Genomic DNA, 19,820 nt, shown 5'->3' with positions numbered 1-19,820 from the left:
TGTCATTAAAAGTAAATGCTACAATAAAGTAAAACGAACACTTTGAGCAAGAATTAAAAGGAAATGAAATAACTATCAGAAATACCTTTCTGGGTGAGTGTGATGGTAGTCCACTGTGATGGTTGGCTGTCACATTGAAGCTTACATTCATATCTCTTGGACAGATCCTCCTCCGACACATCTCTGATGACTAAAGATGCTGTCATCCTTTTAGTATCGGTGTTGCTGTGAAGGAAAAAGAATGAGCTCAAATTGCCTTGATTCACTAAGATTCTATGAATCATCGAGATCCTACCCATGGAGTGTCTAAGAACTGAACCTATCTGTGAGGTAACCCATGGGTTTCAGAAACATGGTTGTAAAGTCCAGCTACGCTCCAGCCATCGCCACCTTTAATCTTAATCTTTACTTTCATCTGAAGTTAAATCTGACCCGATCATGCTGTTTGGGGTTTTTGGAGGCGTTGCTAGAATTTCATACCTTCACAGTATGGTCCGGGGAAATTCACCTGATGGACCGTTCTTTTTTTTAACTTTAGATGTTGTTAGCAATTCTAAGTAGCATATTTTACAATAATAAATGTATGAGCAATTCTAAATAAATGTTTTAGAAAGTCAGAATAATATGGTTTATTTGGGTTCTACATCACTTGTTTTTAAAAAACAAAAAACCATCATAAAGTATCATGTCCTGCTTTAAAAAAAGAGAGTATTAATTTTATTGCATTTAAAAATTGAAATATTCTTGCATTAGAGAAACTGACATATGCCATGAAAGGGAAATCTGATGACTTTTGGGAAATCTGGGGACAGTTCATGCGCTTTATGAGGAGTAATCCGTCGGGACCTGTACTGGATGATTCTGTTGAATGATGATGTAGGGGGGATTCTGTTTTTGTTTTTGTTTTGTTTTGAGTTTTGTGCGTAATGTTTTTTTATGTTGTTGTTTTGTCTCTGTATCTTTGTCTGCTATGCTTGTGTTTTTTTTTTCTTTCATTGTTTTTTTATTTTTATTGTACATTTTATTTACAGATAACTGTATTGTTGTAATAATTGGAAAAAATGTCAATAAATATAGTGTTCAAAAAAAAAAAAATTGCAATATTATGATGATATTGTGGAGTATTGCGGGAGGCCAGCAGACAGTTCTTCTCTTGCAGCTGTTAACTTTGTCAAGACTGATCTCACTCCTATATTGCCATGAAGGATGAGTAAACTTTGGTGCCAGGATGTCATCTATTAAAATGCCAACTTATGTGCCTTTATTATGTTATGAATCCCACACCACCACCACCCATCCAATCAGCACTGCCTTAAAAAGTTAAATATCTATTTTTTACATTCCAGGTACAGATCTGGTTTTTGTATCTGGGCAACTCTGACCACTGGATGACTACTGTTCATTATGGAAAATCACACATGAAAGTCCTATGTTGTTTTACTATTTTCCCAATTTCGTTTTTTAGTATTTTTTTTTTGTTTTGTTTTTTAGGAAAATACATAAAAATTCATATACTTTGAATTTCATGATATCATGAGTTGCCCATTGCGTCACTTTGCTCCCATCAGAAATTAAGAAATGTTCAACCTTTCAAGAATAAAATCAACCTGTCAAATTGTGTAACTTTGACAACTACACAGCTATGTGAGCCAATAAAATCCACCTGATTCGAATGTGTAAAGTCACTAACCAGAGGTGGCTGGACTGTGTCAAAGCACCTATCTTACTATAGCAGGAGCATTTGAGTGATCATTTACACGTATCACAAAGGCACCTCAGAAACAAGTATTGCGGCTTTGTGAGAACAGGTTAGATGTTCCTCATTTCCAGTTGCTTTTGTGCATTATCTGATACATCCATCAGTCATTCACCTATATGTTAATCTCTGTAATCTTAGACACTGATACAAAGGTTTTACTTGCCTTGTCGGCTTGCAAAATTTCCATTTCCTACAGTGAATTTTTGGAGAGAACTGCCGAGCAGCTCAAAATGAGACCTGAGAGTTTTGAGGTTATTTATTTTCAGGGCCTGTAACAGAATTTAATGTAACAAAATAAAGTCCAAGAGTGAACATTTTGATTACGATTAAGTTACAACTGTCCGGTCAGTTAGATGTGTGATGACTGAAGTTCTGAATTTTACATGTATTTTTTCTGCTTTGTATCTGTGAACCAATTTTACAAAAAGGTCTTTTATTTTCTTCCTTCACTTAAAAAAAGAAAAAAAAACTTTTATATATGCACTGACAGGTTATTTTCAATACTTGAACAAAGTTACATTTTAAAAGGTACATTTATATAGCTTACATTTTCAAAATGTATTGGCTCTAATTCAGATCCATTGATGACAGATTTTAGTGGTTTGTTGAGTGCCAACACGCAGCTTTACCTACCAAGATTCCCGGTAGAAAACTCGAGACTGATTATCGTCATCCACAAATGATGCATTACTCAGCCAGAACAGTAGAACATCACAGGAACTGGTGATGGCTTCACAGTGAATCTCTACTATGGAGCCTAAAAAAAAATGTTTACAGAAGAATCAAAATAATACACACAAGAGTGTATTTATAAGATAAGATGGATCTTTATTGTCTCCCTTAGGAGAAATTTGTCTTGGACACGAGGCACGGCGATATCTCTACAGCATATTTGAAACTCACCCAGTTCTACGGGATAAACTTGACCATCTTGTGGCGAAGTGATTTTTGAACATTTCCGAACAGTTTCTGTGTGTAAAAGGAGAGTACAACTTTTTTTAGTAACATGAATTCTTGGGAAACTAAATATGGTAATAAAACCTTTTCTCTTTACCCTGTTTCACAGTGAGGGGCACAGCAAAGGTCATATTGTACATTTGACCAGAGTACAAGTAAGACCTTTTGCAGGTGTACACACCACTATCTTTATCTTCAACACTTGGGAAGTAAGACGGAGATGTCTTACCATCCTCATGAAAAAAAATCAAAAATACATTTAAGACATTCATCCTTCAAAGCCTTGAACTATTAAATCTGCGTTGCCTTGATACCTTGTGCCACATGATGGGTCTTTTTATGATATTGGGGGCATCTTCAGCAAGGTCATGAGGACAGTCTAATGTGCAGGAATGCTGCTTGTAACATGTTATCGGGTACTGGTTCCTCTCTTCATACTGTTTCGACTGGGCTGTGTACACGGTCACCATGAACTCCATATGCTTGCTGGTCTTCCTGCCAAGTCTTCAAAGAGAAATATTTTCTTTAGCAGTCGTGATTATTACAGATTATTTCCAAAATTAACAAATGAATATTCACTTTGAAAACACAATTTTATTATCTGATTTCTACAATGAAATCTGTAGAGCATCAATAACAGCTGTGCTTAGTTTCTACGAGAGCAGAGTGTATTTATGCTGTTTGCTTTACGTGACACAAGCAGTCACCTGGATGATGTAAGTGACTGACTGTATTAGTTCAGGAATGCTTACACCGTACCTGCGAGAATCACACGAGTAATTCCCCTGATGGTTTGCAGATGCGTTGAGAACCATGAAGCAGTTTCCAAAAACTAGGATGCCCATGTGCTTCTGCTCAGCTGCAGACGTGTTGAACAGAAACGTCTCCTGGTCCGTGTCCTTCTTCCAGACTGTTACTGAATCACCGTTCTTACATTGTTTCTCACCGCAGTACAGCACCAGCATGTCACCTGCTTTCACATATTTCTCCTTAACCATTAGTGGACATGCACCTGCAAAAGAGAGCCATGGATTCATTTGTGTCACCTTTTTGGACTTTGGTATGGAAATATTTTGAAATCTTTTGCCATTTTGCTTCCCACTTGTGATTTGCCATGTGGTCACTCAATGCCAGATTTAAACTACATGCATGCCATTATTTAATCAGACTGTCCTCATTTGGCATAGTTTCTGTAAGATTTCCAATAATCTAGTCAATAATAATAATAGTCAAGTAGTCATCATCAATAAAGCCGGGCATACACTGTGCGATTATCGGCTCGTTTTGAGCCGATTTTCCAATCGTGCGACTTTTTTTTGATCGGGCCCGATTTTTACCCAATCGTTGCTCGTGCCTCGTGCAGTGTACGAGGGGTAACGACGAGAGATTAACACCTCACGACGAGCTCCCGATCACAAATCGTGAGGTCGCAAGAAAATCAAGCATGTTTGAAATTCTCGTGAGGTATCGCACAGTTGAAGAAGTGCTGCGACCAGATTCGCCTCATCCTTTTGCAGAGAGCATGCGCAATCTCTGATGTCACGTCAAAAACTATTATTTGTAGTTTAAGTGTTGCAAATTCACATTACAAATCATGTTTTAATAGCAAAAAAATACCGCATTTCCACGTAAGGTGCGGGTCGCCGCGTACCCTGCGCCGTAGGCTCTGCGTTGGTGTAACGCGGAACCATAAATCAGCCTTACGGCGTACCCTGCACCGTAGGCTCTGCGTTGGTGTAACGCGGAACCATAAATCAGCCTTCAGTGTGTGCGCTGTCTGCTGTTGGGAAAACCTCTTTTTTCTCTTCTCACTTTGCTGGGACGCCGGTCCCTCCGCAGAGACACAACTTTTGCGGTTTGCGTTCTTTGTTGTGTCTAAAAATGATGCGCAGTGCCCACCCAATCAGAAACGGTACAGATATTTTGGGATTGTTTTAATATAGGCTATATATATAAATAAATTAAATTATAAAAAACTAAAGGATCCCCATAACCTTTGATCAGGTGGGCAGCCAGGACGCACGTTTGGGTGGGAACAGCCCACCCCTGCCCCAGAACCGGCCTCGAGTTCCAGTACACAGAGAGGTCCGACGGGAGGATTATGATCGTATAGTGTGAGCAGACGGGTCGCATCCGAACATCGGCTCGTACAGTGTGAGACCATAAATCGCGGGTTCTGAACTTTTGAACTCCGCGATCTAGTCGTGCAGTGTGAGATGGGGCAGTCTCATACGATTCAAAATATCGCACAGTGTGGACAACATGATGAAGTTATAAAAGACAACAAAGGAAATGTAAAGACTTATAAATAGAAAGAAAATTAATGAATTTTAAACTTTTTTGACCATTATTTTGGCTGTTGTAGGAATAAAAACCTAATTCTAGATATACATAATCCACCATGAAAACTTGCTAATGAGTAAAGTTGTAGTTCAGATGTCTATTTAGAAACAATTTACTGCTGATAACTGTGTAGGCCACAAAGTAAGGTTGTAGCAAAAGACGCCTGGTGCTTCCACCACAAGGTGGCGTAAAATCAGTAACTAGACTCTTCTCCTCCATCGTTTCTCCGATGGGGGAATCACCTACCAAACTCTGTCCAATCTGCAGGGTCTGTACCTACTTTTAAGAGCAAGCTAAAGACTCAGCTCTTTAAGGAGCACTTCTGCATCTAGTACACTTTTCTGCTCATCAGAATTACCAGTAGTTAGAAGTTTTGTCCAGCTATTTGCATGACTAAGCACTGAGTAAGCTGCATGCACTTATGACAAGATGATCTCGTCATGGTATCTTTTTAGACATAGCTTTGTATAAAAGGTACTGTTGTGTTGGACGGGAAGGGGAAAAAAAAACAAAAAAAACCCTAGCACTGGCATGGCAGCACTCAATCAGATGTAAGTCGCTTTGGAAAAGCATCTGCTAAATGACAGTAGTAGTAGATTTGGTGATAATTTTCCTTACAATGCAGATCGAATTTCTCATGAAACACTTAAGTAAGTAGCTGCAAAGAAAAAAAAATTGAGAACATTTATTTTCCAACCAAGAGAATGTACTGAGTTCAAATGTCTCCTTTATTATGTATTACTGTTGATTTACATTAAAAGAGAATGAAAGTAAATGAAAACAGACCTAAAGCAATGACAGCAGCAAGCAAGCGCTTTAGATGAAAATCTATGTTTTCCTCAGCCCATTTCAGACATACCAGTCGAGTAGGCTCTACTGTCAGCTGAAAACTGACCTTTTTGGATCACTGTATTCTTCTGATATGATCCCAAAACAACAAATGACTTCATTACATTTCATTTTCCAGTAGCTTACCTGCATATGATAACAATACAAGATTGAAGGATACCGTATATTAATCATTATGTATGAATTAAGATTACAATTGAGTTGTGTATATAATTGTGTATATTTATATATATATATATATATATATATATATATATATATATATATATATATATATATATATATATATATATATATATATTAAATATAGTAATAATGCACATATATATGCCTTTGGTTTCTACCGTCATGGTATCAATAAAAAAAAAATACAATTGAAACTAGAAGTTTACATACACTGTGCAAAAAGACAGATAACATGTTTTGTCTCACTGTCTGAAGTTAAATCAGAGTAAACTTCTCAGAGTAAACGTCTTTTTGCACAGTGTATGTAAACTTCTGGTTTCCACTGTACAGCTCATGTAAATTTACAAGTTAAGCCAAGATAAAATAAACTAATTCCATTAAACTTAATATCTATCAGTGATTAGCACAATCCCTTATGAGGGGCCATATAGGAAAAAATAATTTTTTTAACTCTCACACACCTCTGAAGTCATGCAATCACTTGCACACACACACATAAATCAACTGTCATATACACTCAGGAGCCACAACTCGCGTATAAACTAGTTAAAATTCACACATACTTCTAACACCCCACACACATACAGTACACTATGCATTTAAATAACAGTAATGTATGTGAACGGTTTTGCGTGTGAGCCCCCTCATAATCCGCGGTTAATTAAATTATTTCCAGTGGCATATTTATGTGTCATGTAATTGCCATTCTCATCCAAATCAACAGTCAGGAGATACAAAGTCTCGCTTGGTTTAATCGTTTTTTAGGATATTTGTATAAGGATGTCTTTTATCCCCTCTTAAGGAACGCACCTCCGTTATTAAACGTGACCCGGTTTATACTTTAATAGAATGTATTTCTTTTTTTTAAGTGGCTGAGAAATCCGCAGTATTTTTTGAGAAACTAATGCCAGTTATCTTACCTGCAATGAGAGTAAGGACGAAGATCAGGAGGACCATTGTGATGATGTTCGGCTCCGCGCAGCAGCCTAGAAATGAGAGACGAGAGAAACTTGTCTTGGTCAAGTTTAGGATCTCGGTTTGTATCCTGGTCAGCAGCCCTTTTGTTTGTAATTAAATCAAGTTTTTTGTTACTCCGGCTTCCTCTGTCTTCTACATCTGGGTGTAGTTTTGAACCTTGACCTTTTCAGCCCACGATTGGAAATTTTATTTGCTGTTCAGCCACGAACGTTTAATTCATTTGGACAACACATTGTCATGAGAATCATTAGTCATTGACGTGTGACATGTAGCTGTGATGTAAAACGTCATACTGTACACACACACACGCGCACACACCCACACACCACACACCACACCACACACCACAACACACACACACACACACACACACACACACACACACACACACACACACACACACACACACACACACACACACACACACACACACACACACACACACACACACACACACACACAAACAAAATCCAAAGTCTTAAGTCTGGGTAAAAATATGAAATGAAGGTAATTTGCTTGAAATGGCTGTAACTCTTGACTGGTTCTTGATGTTCTTAAACATTTTCAATTTGATCGCATTCTATTTTTTGGCGTTTGTTTTTGCTTCCAGATACGAGTGTATGAAAACATAGGAGCCAAAGATTTTCATTTCTGTACTTCTGAGGCACAGTAAAGTGAAAATGACAGGGTAGGCTAATTACCTACTGCTCAAAAATAAATTAAATAATTTAAATTTTATAGCATAACATCGAGTCAGTTTAACTTCCGGGAAATCAATCTGATTATGACCAGAGATTTTAAGCTGGTAGTTTCTTCAAACACCAAACTTACACATTATATGCTGCTTTTCAATTTGCAATTTTTATTTGAAACTGTTAATGCTGGTAATGGTTTAACTTATCAGGATTCGTTTGATGGAAAAATTGAAAAAGATGAAAAGGTTTCTATAAATAGAAAAAAGGAAAATTGTAATGTTCATTCACAAATACAGGAAAGTAGTATTTTTTTCCTAATATGATTGATTGACAGTTGGCTCACCCAATGGCTAGCAGCTACATCATCCATATTCATCATTCTACCATGCTTACCGAAGCAAACAGCCATTTGTACAAAACCAGTGACAGTAATTTTCGATTTCACCTGCCGGAAACATCTGCTGGTTGCTCTGGAGATATTTTGGCTGGGATTCTCTAAAGCAGTGGTCTCTATTCCAGGTCCTTGAGCGCTGCTGTCCTGCATGTTTTAGACGTTTTCCTGCTTCAGTACACTCTGATACAGATGACTGTGTCACCAACAGAAGACTTTGATGAAAAGTTGGTGATGACCACTAATTAGAATCAGTTGTGTTGATGCAGGGAACCATCAAAAACATGCTGGACAGCAGCTCTAGAGGACCCTGAATGAAGACCACTGCTCTAAAGCAGTGTTTCCCAACCCTGGACATCAGGGCATACTGTCCTGCATGTTTTATATGTGTCCCTGCATTGATGCACCTGATTCTAACTAATGGCCCTCATTAGCTTGTCATCATTGTCTGTACAACTTTGTCAATGACACAGCTACTTGTATCATGGTGTGCTGAAGCAGGGAAACATGCTCTAAAGAAACTGGTAGCCAAAGCTAACTTTGATTGACATATAGTTGGTGTGCTCCCGTCGTCTTCCCGAGCAACAGTGTATTGTTGCAATCATTTTCACTTCCACCACACTTTGCCGCAGTTTTAGATGTCAGCCATTTCCAACCTCAAAAATCTTTTGTGGTTTCAAGTATCTAGCACAGTGTCTCTCAGTTCCAGTCCTCCTGCATGTTAGGTGTTACGCTGCTCCAGTCACCTGGCTCAAATTAAGGGGTCATTGACAGACTTATATAGATCTTGATGCCAAGTGAAAGGGTTGATTCCTTCATTTGAATTAGGTCTGGATTAGGCAAGTGAGCTGAAAAACAAAAAAAATAGCCGGATTTCCTTATGTTAGTTAGAAACAGCCAAGGAACATTAGATGTTGAAGTGAAGCAGTTTTAAATATCTTACTTACGTATTTTTGGTCAAAATTGTTTCTCTAAAACAGTTGACAAATTCAGACATCTGACTAAACATTTACTACAAAAAGAATCTAACTTTGAAATCCCCCTTTGAAACTTTTTCAAAACTTTTTCAGTAGAAACCATGATGATAGTTTTCTGTTTCTCTGGAAAGCAAAGATAAATGACTAAGCAAAGCAGGCAGCCGCACTGAACCTGAAAATGCCAACGATAGAACAGAAGACTGTCTATCAGATTTCAGTTGTCAGTAAAACACTAAACGCATAGGACATGAAACCTGTAACCTTTAATTTCCTCGGCCGACATGACAAGCGTTGTCATGTCATCTGAGGAAGTGAGATATGTTCTTGGTCAGGTTTGCAGTTAGTCATCAACTGGTTTGCAAGAAAACTGAATTTCTTATGCAACCTTATTTTCAACGAAGAAATTCTACACAGAGAGCTAGTATTGTTCACTTAGGGTAATAAATACACTTTTGAGTTTATCATAACTGAGAAAACTACTACAATATTTAATTCTACATATAACAGGCTCTTTTAAGGAACCTCGGCATATAACAATTATTTTCTGATGCAAAGGTGGATATCATCAGCATAGAGATGAGGAAATGTTGCTAAACTTTGTAATTTAATGTCCAAGGGGCAACTTTTACAAAGTAAACTGAACTTGTCTAAGAAAAGATCCCTGCACATCACCACAAGTTGGAGGCGCTTTTGCTGATACAAAGTCCTTGATGGAAACAGAAAAGCTCCCACCATCTTGTGTAGCCTGTCTAACAAAAGACTTTGATCAACAGTGTCAAAAGCTGAATGTAAGTCCTCAAGAACAAGTACTGAATAATGACGTGAATCAGGTATCAGTAAAGCATCACTCGAAATCTTGAGAAGAGTAGTTACGGTTTGAATGAGGTTTAAGAAAATCTGACTGAAATTCATTAAAAATATTGTGCTTTTCACAAAAAGCTACAAGTTGATCGGCAATAACCTTTTCTAAAAACATTTGATATAACGGTAGCTTAGACATTGGCCTGTAGCTTTTTAGATGGATCCACCAAAGCAAATTAGAAAGTTAAAGAAAATTTGATTCCTTCAACAATAGTTGGACAAGAGCATGTTGAAAAGTAGATGGAATAGAATCAATTGAAAAGGACAAGGTATTTAAATCAACCACATTATGGCTAACGGAGTTAAAAACTTTTAAAAACAGTGATTTATGATGGCCAAAGTAGCACTGGATTACACCTTCCAATAATTTAACACACAAGGAAATAGACTTCAATCAAAACAGGAAGTTTACCAACCCCAAAACACAGAGCGCTTTGTCATCATCATCATCATCATCATCATCATCATCATCATCATCATCATCATCATCATTTATTTTAACTCACGACCACGATCGCATGGTATGGAGCACAAGTATACAAACATTTATACATTTATAGCAAGTGGCGGGCTGTACATGTTCAACTAAAATACAAAATTTTGCAAAATAATTGAAGCTTAACAAGCGAATTTCGGGAGCAGGACTACGCCTCAACCACGCCTCTTCCGGCAAACCTTCAAATACCAGCCTAACCCTCAGTTCATCTTCGCTCTCGTCTCTGCAGCACGTTCGCTCTCATTCTCCGAACCAGAACCGCAAGCACGACAACACTACTACAGGCTCGTATCTCAGATCGTTACTCACCCGTTCAGGCATGGATCTCGTGTCATTATCGCCATCGGATGAGACTTGTTTGCAGGGGATCATCAGCAAACACCAGCTGATCAAGATCCGGAGGAGAAAAAACTTTCAGCCGTGCCACGCCTGAAGCGCCGCAGGTGCGCAATCCACCGGTCCCGGCGTCGCCACGCTCCGGCGGACAACGATCGGCTTGCACGGGATCACCAGCAAACACCAGCCGATCGAGATCCCGAGGAGAAAAACTTTCAGCCGTCGCCGCGCCGCGAAGCGCCGCTCTCCCTGGCGGCCGTGGGGCCGGCCGAGCCCCGTCTCCTCAGCGGTCCGCGTCCGGTCCATCTCTCCTGACCATCCGGATCGTCGCCGCGGGTCTCCGCCTCCCCTCCTGTGTCTCCTCGCCGTCAACCCGAGAGCGCAAGTTGCGCCGTCGGCTGCCACTCTGGCGGCGGTTTATTCTTCCGCCGCGCACGTGTTTCTCTAACCCTTTTTTCTCTCTCTCAGCCACGCGCGGAGCCCGCGGTTAACCCGGCTTCAGCGACCCCCACCCAGAAACGAGTGGTCCATCCCATCCGGTCCATCTCTCCTGAACATCCGGTATTGCGGCAGCCCGCCATGGCGTCCTCCCTGTCTCCTGGCCCGCCTCGGTCATCGGCGGGAAGGGGACGCGCCGCGGATAATCCCTCGCCGTTGATCCAACAGCCCAGGCTGCGCAATCCGCCCGCGGTCTCGCCACGCCCGGCGGGGGCCCCAACGGCCCGCCTTCTGCAGGTGTTTCGGGCTGGACTGTCGCCACCCTCCATAGGGCCACCGCCTGTTCTTCTCAACCATCTCATGCCAGCCTGCCATGCCATCAGCCCCGCCGACACCTGCTCTCTTCCGGATGATGTCATCACGCCAACTCCGACGGTGCGCCGTGACGTCGACCCCCAGGTCTCGCACTCAGAAGTGGCCAGTGGCCAGCCGCGGTACTGCGCAAAAAAAAAAAAAAAAAAAAATCATCCCATGGGGCCCCGAAAGCTTTTCCCATAGACCGCAATAGTAAAAGAGAAGCGATCGTACAAACCGGACGTTGAGCATTACCTTTACTCACAAGGTCTTTTATTAACATTCTCGTTAAACATAATCTCCGAACAACGTTGCCTCATTGCAGGAACCTCAACTGCACATGAGCGGTCTTTCACCTTAAGCCGTCCGTGTGGAAACATAAACGATTCCATCGTTACACTGCCCACCTCCAGCAACTACAACAGCTAACTTCGGCCGGGGTTGCTAGCTCCCACCTCAGCCCACCCCCAGCAAGTACAACAGCTAACTTCGGCCGGGGTTGCTAGCATCGGGTTGCTAGCTCCCACCTCAGCCCACCTCCAGCAAGTACAGCAGCGATCTGGCCGGGGTTGCTAGCACCGGGTTGCTAGCGCCCACCACCAGCAAGTACAGCTGCGATCCAGCCGGGGTTGCTAGCACCGGGATGCTAGCCCCCCCCCAGTCCACCCCCGGCACCTACAACAGCTAACTCAGCCGGGGTTACTAGCACCGGGATGCTAGCCCCCCCCCCCCCCATTCCACCCCCGGCACCTACAACAGCTAACTCAGCCGGGGTTATTAGCACCGGGATGCTAGAAACCCCCGCTATGCTCATTCAGCAGCCTCAACCGCCAGCGCTAGAAGGGGCTCTTGGCACCGGGTTGCCAGGATCCTCTGCTTCCCAGCTCCATCAGTCCCAACAGGTTACCTCGGTTGGGGGCCACCGGCATCGTGATGTCGGTACCCGGCATCCCTCCCACCGCATTTCAACCCAGTTTCCTTCCTCAACCCGTTCCGGCCCCGCAGGCAACTACTCATTTCACCCCGTCCACAGCTAATCCCGCCGTCCGTCATCCAAACGCTTTCGCTTCCCGCCATTCCCCAGTTCCGGCCAGTGCCTGGCCTCCCTCCCACCGCATTTCGGCCCGGTTTTCTTCCTCGACTCGTCCGGCCCCGCGGGCAGCTGCTCGTTTCGCCCTGTCCGCGGCTGGTCCCGCCGCCCGTCATCCCAACGCCTTCGCTTCCCGCACTTCTCCGGTTCCGGCCAAACCTGCGCAAACAAACCTACAACAGTTAACTTCGGGGCTGGGGTAACTAGCACCGGGTTGCTAGCCCCCCCCAGCCCACCCCCAGCACCTACAACAGCTAACTCAGCCGGGGCCGCTAGCACCGGGATGCTAGCACCCCCCTCAGCCCACCCGCGGCAACTACAACAGCTAACTCAGCGGTGTTACTAGCACCGGGATGCTAGCACACCCCGCCATGTTTCGGAGGAGGTAAACTCCTCAGCCGCCGCCGTGCCCGAAACACCGCTCTCCCGAGCCCGACAGCCGCCCAGAAACTTCTGTCTCTTCAGTCGTCCACATTCCACCCGGTTCATCCCTTCTGAACATCCGGCATCACTGCAGCTCACCGTCTTCCAGCCTTTCCAGCCCACCTCCGCCATCGAAGGGAAGAGGACGCGGACAATCCGGATCAGCCCATAGCCGTCGTCGCAGGTCGGATTTCCACCCACACCAGCAGTCTCCTCCCTCCCTCCCCAAGGTCCTTTGCACCGGGATGCCACTACAACAGCTAGATCCGGCTGGGGTTTCTGGCACCGGGATGCCACTACAGCAGCTAGATCCGGCTGGGGTTTCTGGCACCGGGATGCCACTGCCCCCCTCAGCCCACCTCCACCAACTACAGCAGCTAGATCCGGCCGGGGTTTCTGGCACCGGGATGCCACTGCCCCCCTCAGCCCACCTCCAGCACCTAATCCACCTCCAGCACCTACAACAGCTAACTTCAGCCGGGGTTACTGGCACCGGGATGCCACTGCCCCCTTCAGCCCACCTCCACCAACTACAGCCGCTAGATCCGGCCAGGGTTTCTGGCACCCTGTCTCATCGCCACCCGCTTCCGGGCTGGTGTACTTCAGCGTCCACTGGCGAGGTGCATACTACTTGCAGTCAGGCTCACCTTCGGCCGCAAGAGCAACCCCTAACTTTTCGACACCTTCAGAGGCCCTCTGCTGGATCCTCTCCAACAACCACAGCATTCCTTCCTCGTCCATCTCTTGAATGATTCCTCATCGTTACCCCTCTCTAATCGCCACCCACTTCTGGCCTGGTCACCCTAACTTCCGTTTTCTCCGAACTCGGGGTTCCATTGTCCGCTGAGAAAACGGCGGGCCCCTCCACCTACCTCGAATTCCTCGGTATCACTCTCGATACGGATCTGTTTCAGGCTTCTCTTCCAACCGAAAAGCTCAACCGAATCGGTCTTCTTATTTATCGGTCTTCTTATTTCCTCTTAGCCCCAGGCTGCACCAAACGCCAACCCCTCTCCCTCCTGGGCCACCTCAATTTTGCCATGCGCATTATTCCCCAAGGGCGGGCCTTCATCTCCCACTTGCCATCCATCGCTTCCGCTGTTCCATCTCTGTCTCCCATCTCCCCAGACAACTCGAGCTTCGTTGTGGCTCAACCTCCTTGCCACCTGAAGGGGATCACTTTCTTCATGATGACCAACTGGCTCACCCCCACGACATCAATCCATACACTGATGCTGCTCCTTCAATCGGTTTTGGGGGCTTTTACGATGGCAGATGGTTCGCAGCAGGATGGCCCTCAGAGCGTGCAAACGAATACCACATCGTATTGACCGAACCATAGATCATCATCGTCATTGCCATCGTCATTGCCATTATCACTTGCATCGTCATTGGCATCGTCATCGCCTTCGTCATTGCCTTCGTCATCGCCTTCGTCATCGCCTTCGTCATCGCCATCATCTTCATCGCCATCATCTTCATCGCCATCATCTTCATCACCATCATCTTCGCCATCATCTTCGCCATCATCATTGGCATCGTCATCGTTATCGCCATCTTCATTGTCATCGTTATCGCCTTCGTCATCGCCTTCGTCATCGCCATCATCTTCGCCATCGTCATCGTTATCACCATCTTCATCGTCATCGTTATCGCCTTCGTCTTCGCCTTCGTCATCGCCTTCGTCATCGCCATCATCATCGCCATCGTCATCGCTATCATCATCGCCATCATCATCGCCATCATCATTCATCGCCATCATCATCGTCATCTCTTCGCCACCATCATCGCCATCATCTTCATATCGATAAGTATCGACATAATTAATAAAGGACGCTCCAACTCCACATCCATCATGCCGTTTGATGAAGCAGCTTGGCCCCCTGCAGGGGCAGGTTGCCCCAGTCCTACCTCCTAAAGGGCTTTGAACTAGGACCCAACACCTTTGGGGTAGCTTCAGCTTCCTACCCCCCGTGCAGATCCCGACACCTCGGAAGTTGGTTCAAACAGACTTGAATCACGAAAGCACCCTATGGGGTGATTTGGAGGTCTGTGACAGTCATGCCAAATGTCTGATAATGACATTTGGCCCGATTCACATCCGACTGTAAATTACTTTTTGTCTCTCGCCTGATTCGTGTATTCCTGCATCTTGTTGTATAAGAATCTGATTACAACATCACTCGAGGTCAGCATTTCTACCAGACCTCTGGTCTGTGTAGACGTGCTCACCGCCGGCTCAATAAAACCTCATAAAAAACCACAAAGCGGACTTCTGAACTGGTTTGATAAATTCCTCAACAATTTGGTGCAGGTGACCCGGATTGACAATAAACCTTCGACGGAAACTCCTTTTCCAGACCAACGGCACAATCAGCGACTCTATCTAAATTTTCAAAGGTAAGGGATCCATTTAAATCCCAAATTATTGTTTCTGGGCTGTTGTCGAAAGTCTGTGAACTGGAGTGCCAGAGAAAGTTGACGTTATCCTTAAATTTAGGTAAGTCCGCTGTGTGGTTGTGAAGGTTATATTTTTTATTATTATTTTGTGTTATTGGGAAGGTTATTGTAGAGATGTTTTAGGAATGCTGACAATTTCATAACACTTGAATTTGATTGTGTTGTGAGAATGTTCTGCTTCTCCTGCCTTAGAATTGACTCGCACTTCTAAAAAAAGGTTTAATATCTCGGGTAACATTAAAGAGAGAAATGGCGCCATGGTTGGTCTGGTACCAATAAAAAGATAGTCCAGGGGGACTATTCTTATGCATATGCAGGACGTGGGGTCCGTAAGTGTTGGAACACTGATATATTTGTGAGAAATAGACATACTGTATGTAGTAGAACTGCCCTTTTATTTTATAAGTGGGGATGACACGCTCTCCCAAATGGAGTATATTTCATTTCTGCAAGAATCGACTCGCTCTTCTTTGCATCAACAGGAATGATTTATATGCTCAGGTAGACTGATAGTTGGAAAGTTTTTGGGAAGTTTTTCAGTTCTTTAAATACATGTATGGTAATCACGGTACCGATAGTTTTATTTGTTAGTTTTGTTTGTTACTTAGTTAGTATTAAATTGTTAAAATAACTAAAAAGCACTTCAAACTCCCTCAGATTTTTGGAGGGATGAAAGTAGACGCCGTAATGCAGAATCCCAAATAGCTTCGCTTACTGATCTAAATAAAAAGCTGATGGCTCTACTACAAGGATTTAAAAACCAGTTAAATGATAAAATCAAAACCTTTATCCGGTGAAACTGATTAAAGAATCAAATGACGATGACACTTCTGATGACGACTAGATTTTACAAAAAATCCAAGATCTGTTGCCTACAAAATTTGGAGCAAAATAATAGTAAGAGATTTTAAATAAATAAACAAAAATGGCTAGAGGAAACAGCTGTTAAACTAACTGCCACATGATTTGAAAAGTAAAGTACTTGATGCCTGAAGAATTCTCTTTAATCCCACAGCTGTCGCCAAAATCACACCAGAGCAAGTTCAGACCTTTTTATAATATGTATCGCCTTAACAGTTCAAAGGGAAGTAGATGATAATCCCAGGGAACTTTATGCTAAAATAAAGTTGACAGATGAAAATACTAATGTCTTTTTCAAAAGTGTTGTCTACACAGGTTGAGCGCTGAGAGGAGGTGGAGAGGAGCCAGCCAATGATTATTCACACCAATCCACATGTCACACACGTCTCAAACAAAGAAAATGGGAACGGCTCCCATTGTGGTGAGGCAAATCAGAGCATCCCAATTTACCTAATCTTATCCTGCCTATGGTACCTTCATAATTTAATTGCATGGAAATCTGTCTGTGACCCAACTATAACGTCTCTGAATGCATGTAAAACTAATCTCTAACTAGAGGTGTCAAGTAACGAAGTACAAATACCTCATTACCTTACTTAAGTAGAACTTTTGGTTGTGTATGCTTCACTGGAGTAATTATTTTTCAGACGGTTTTTACTTTTACTCCTTACATTTTCACGCAATTATATTTACTTTTTACTCCTTACGTTTTAAAAAAAACAGCCTTACTCTATTTCATTTCGGCCTTTAAAAAAACTATCCAGTTAAATTGTGCCATCCGGATAGAGTGAATTTGGTTGTGCTTGGATGAGAAGTATAAACATATTTGGTTTGTACGTGTCTGGTCTCTGAAACACATGTTAATGCTCAATAATGCACATATATGGTTCTTTAATATATTTGCATTATACTAAGATGCATTCATTTTCAATGGCTTTTAGCCTTAATGGTTTTTCCCCGCTTATATTACTTTTACTTTTATACTTTAAGTACTTTTGAAACCAGTACTTTATACTTTTACTAGAAAAAAAAAAAATATATATATAATAATTTTTGAGTTGATACTTCAACTTCTACAGGAGTATTTTTGAACTCTAATATCTATACTTCTACCTGAGTAATGAATGTGAATACTTTTGACACCTCTGTCTTTAACACTCGTCCTGACCTTTCCTGTTTTCCTCACTGACGGCTCTGCTTATAAAAATGGAATACCATACGCAGGTTATACAATTTGTGATAATTCTTAATTGTTGAAAGCGCCCTCCTCCTCCAGCTCCACCCAAGTAGATGAAACTATATACTGATCAAAAGGTAAAACTGTTACAATCTATACAGATTCCAGAGATGCTTTTGGTTGTGTATATTGTATTTTATAGATTTTATATATTGTGGGCGAACCGAGCATTTATTTCATCCTCGGAGATAAATGTGGTTAATTGATTGGTGAACTGTTACAAGCCTGTCAACTACCTTCATCTATTGCTTTGTTAAATGTGAAGCCCACACCCAGTCCAACCCTGTTTTCACTAGGCAATGCTTCAGCTGACCATGCAGCAAAAGAAACTGCCAAATTTGGCTTACCTGTCTATGTAAAACTTTGCCCTTCTATACCCGCTAACGACCTGGTTTCTCCTAATGATGTAGCCCTCCTACAAGAAGACTACTGAGGTGAAGAAAAAAACGGATTGTAGCATTCCCATGGTTGTAAAAATGTAAACAATTCTGGGTCAGCAACGACGGCCGCGTTGTTGCACCCACATCCTTGTACCCGTGATAGCTGATCACAGTTGGCAATCACAGATGAGCAAAAGGGGGAATGTGTCAGATAGTGTTGAAAGACTGATAAGCTCCAAGATTTGCATCCTATAAAAATATTGCAAACATTATCAACACTTCCCCCCACCGTGACTTTTTTTGAAGCTCTGCAAATAGACATTATGTGAGGGATATGAAATTATTCTTGTATGAAAATGTTCATGTATGAAAATGTTTTTGTATGTGCAGAGAATTTTAAACTGGACTTAAATGGACAATGTTGACACCTGTTAACACCCATTAGGAAGCACAAAACTCACGCCTCATGAAAGGATTATGGGTAGACCTATGACCATACCAAGCAATTCAGTTCTGTATATATGAAGAAGATGGACTTCCATGCCATGGATGAATCCATGATATCATTCTGTTGTACTCTAAACTTTTGCTGTCCAGTCAATCCACAGACAAGTAAAAGCTGTCCAGTCTCCTCCTAGTGACAAACCGTGCCATAACCTCCAACCCGGCAACTGGGTCTGTGTCAGGGAGTTCCGACGGAAAAACGCCCTGAAACCTCGCTGGTCTAAACCTCAACACGTCCTGCTCACCACCAACACCGCCGTCAAGTGTGAGGGACGTCTAACCTGGTTCCACGCATCCCACTGCAAGAACACAACTCCTCGACCATGCAGCGGAAACCAGCCGATTCCTTCTTCTTCCTGCCCGGAAGTAGCTGAGCTCCAGCACCTGGGACCTCTGCAGAGGAGCAGGGGAGCAGGGGAGCAGGGGAGCAGGGGAGCAAAGGAGCAGCACAGGCCAAACTGTGACTCCACATGCTCTCCTTCTGAAGAACCGCTTGTTAAGCCTAAAACAAGCCAAAATCCACTACCCGATTCCATTGAGGATTATAGCTACCTTGCTACAATGGTTAATCGCTGTTCCATACCTCTACCAAAGGATGTTTACTGGATTTGTGGCGTGAAGGCTTGTGAATATCTTCCAAATGGTTGGTCTGGAATATGTGGTCTGGGCCATGCGGTACCAGCCATGAGAATCGTTCACATTGTTAGAAGAGAATTGTACACACACACACAAACACCATGGACAAGATTTTTTGGTGCCCTCGTTCCAAATTACGGAGTCATGTCAGCTTTGGAACAGATAAGAGATTTATCCCATGCAGTTGAAGATTAGCCAACACCACTGCAAAAGACATGCCTATGCTCTCACAAGAAATGACTGCTGTAGGGATGATGGATTTATTAGCTTCTCAAGGGGGAACTTGTGCTGTCATTAAAACTGAATGTTGTACATTTATACCCGCAATGCCACAGTCCAAGAAATAACGCATCACTTGAAAGATATTGCCAAAATGTTACATACACCTGTCATAAGTAGTTTGTTTAATTGGTTTAAAGAACAGTTAGGACACGTTGGTTACTTGATATTTGAATTTGCTTTGTTGGCTTGTTGTTATTTGGTTTCCGACCACATGTCTAAGGTTCACTTGCAAAATATGTATCACTACTCCACTGTAATTCAACAAAAAGAAAAAAAAAAAAAATTGTGAATTGATGAAGCAGCTTGGCCCCCTGCAGGGGCAGGTTG

The 19,820-nt window shown here is 42.8% G+C and overlaps 1 protein-coding gene across 5 annotated transcripts in view; it reads right to left on the bottom strand.

Moving 5' to 3' along the window:
• LOC133460328 (interleukin-1 receptor type 2-like) overlaps nucleotides 1-19,820 on the bottom strand; it is a 68,249-nt gene that overhangs the window by 1,215 nt on the left and 47,214 nt on the right. For 3 of the 5 annotated variants that reach the window (XM_061740967.1, XM_061740971.1, XM_061740952.1), the window contains exons 1-7: nucleotides 7,015-7,310; nucleotides 3,476-3,728; nucleotides 3,031-3,220; nucleotides 2,814-2,949; nucleotides 2,663-2,728; nucleotides 2,393-2,516; nucleotides 86-225 (exon numbers count right to left, since the gene is read on the bottom strand). In XM_061740967.1, the coding sequence (XP_061596951.1) occupies nucleotides 86-225; nucleotides 2,393-2,516; nucleotides 2,663-2,728; nucleotides 2,814-2,949; nucleotides 3,031-3,220; nucleotides 3,476-3,728; nucleotides 7,015-7,051 (946 nt within the window). In that variant the 5' untranslated portion in view covers nucleotides 7,052-7,310. Of the gene's footprint in view, nucleotides 1-85; nucleotides 226-2,392; nucleotides 2,517-2,662; nucleotides 2,729-2,813; nucleotides 2,950-3,030; nucleotides 3,221-3,475; nucleotides 3,729-7,014; nucleotides 7,311-19,820 lie in introns of those variants that run through there. The other 2 variants (XM_061740959.1, XM_061740970.1) reach the window with 2 other exon arrangements.

Source organism: Cololabis saira, chromosome 2, assembly GCF_033807715.1.
Source record: "Cololabis saira isolate AMF1-May2022 chromosome 2, fColSai1.1, whole genome shotgun sequence".
NCBI lineage: Eukaryota > Metazoa > Chordata > Actinopteri > Beloniformes > Belonidae > Cololabis > Cololabis saira.
This window is presented reverse-complemented; position numbering and strand designations above follow the sequence as displayed.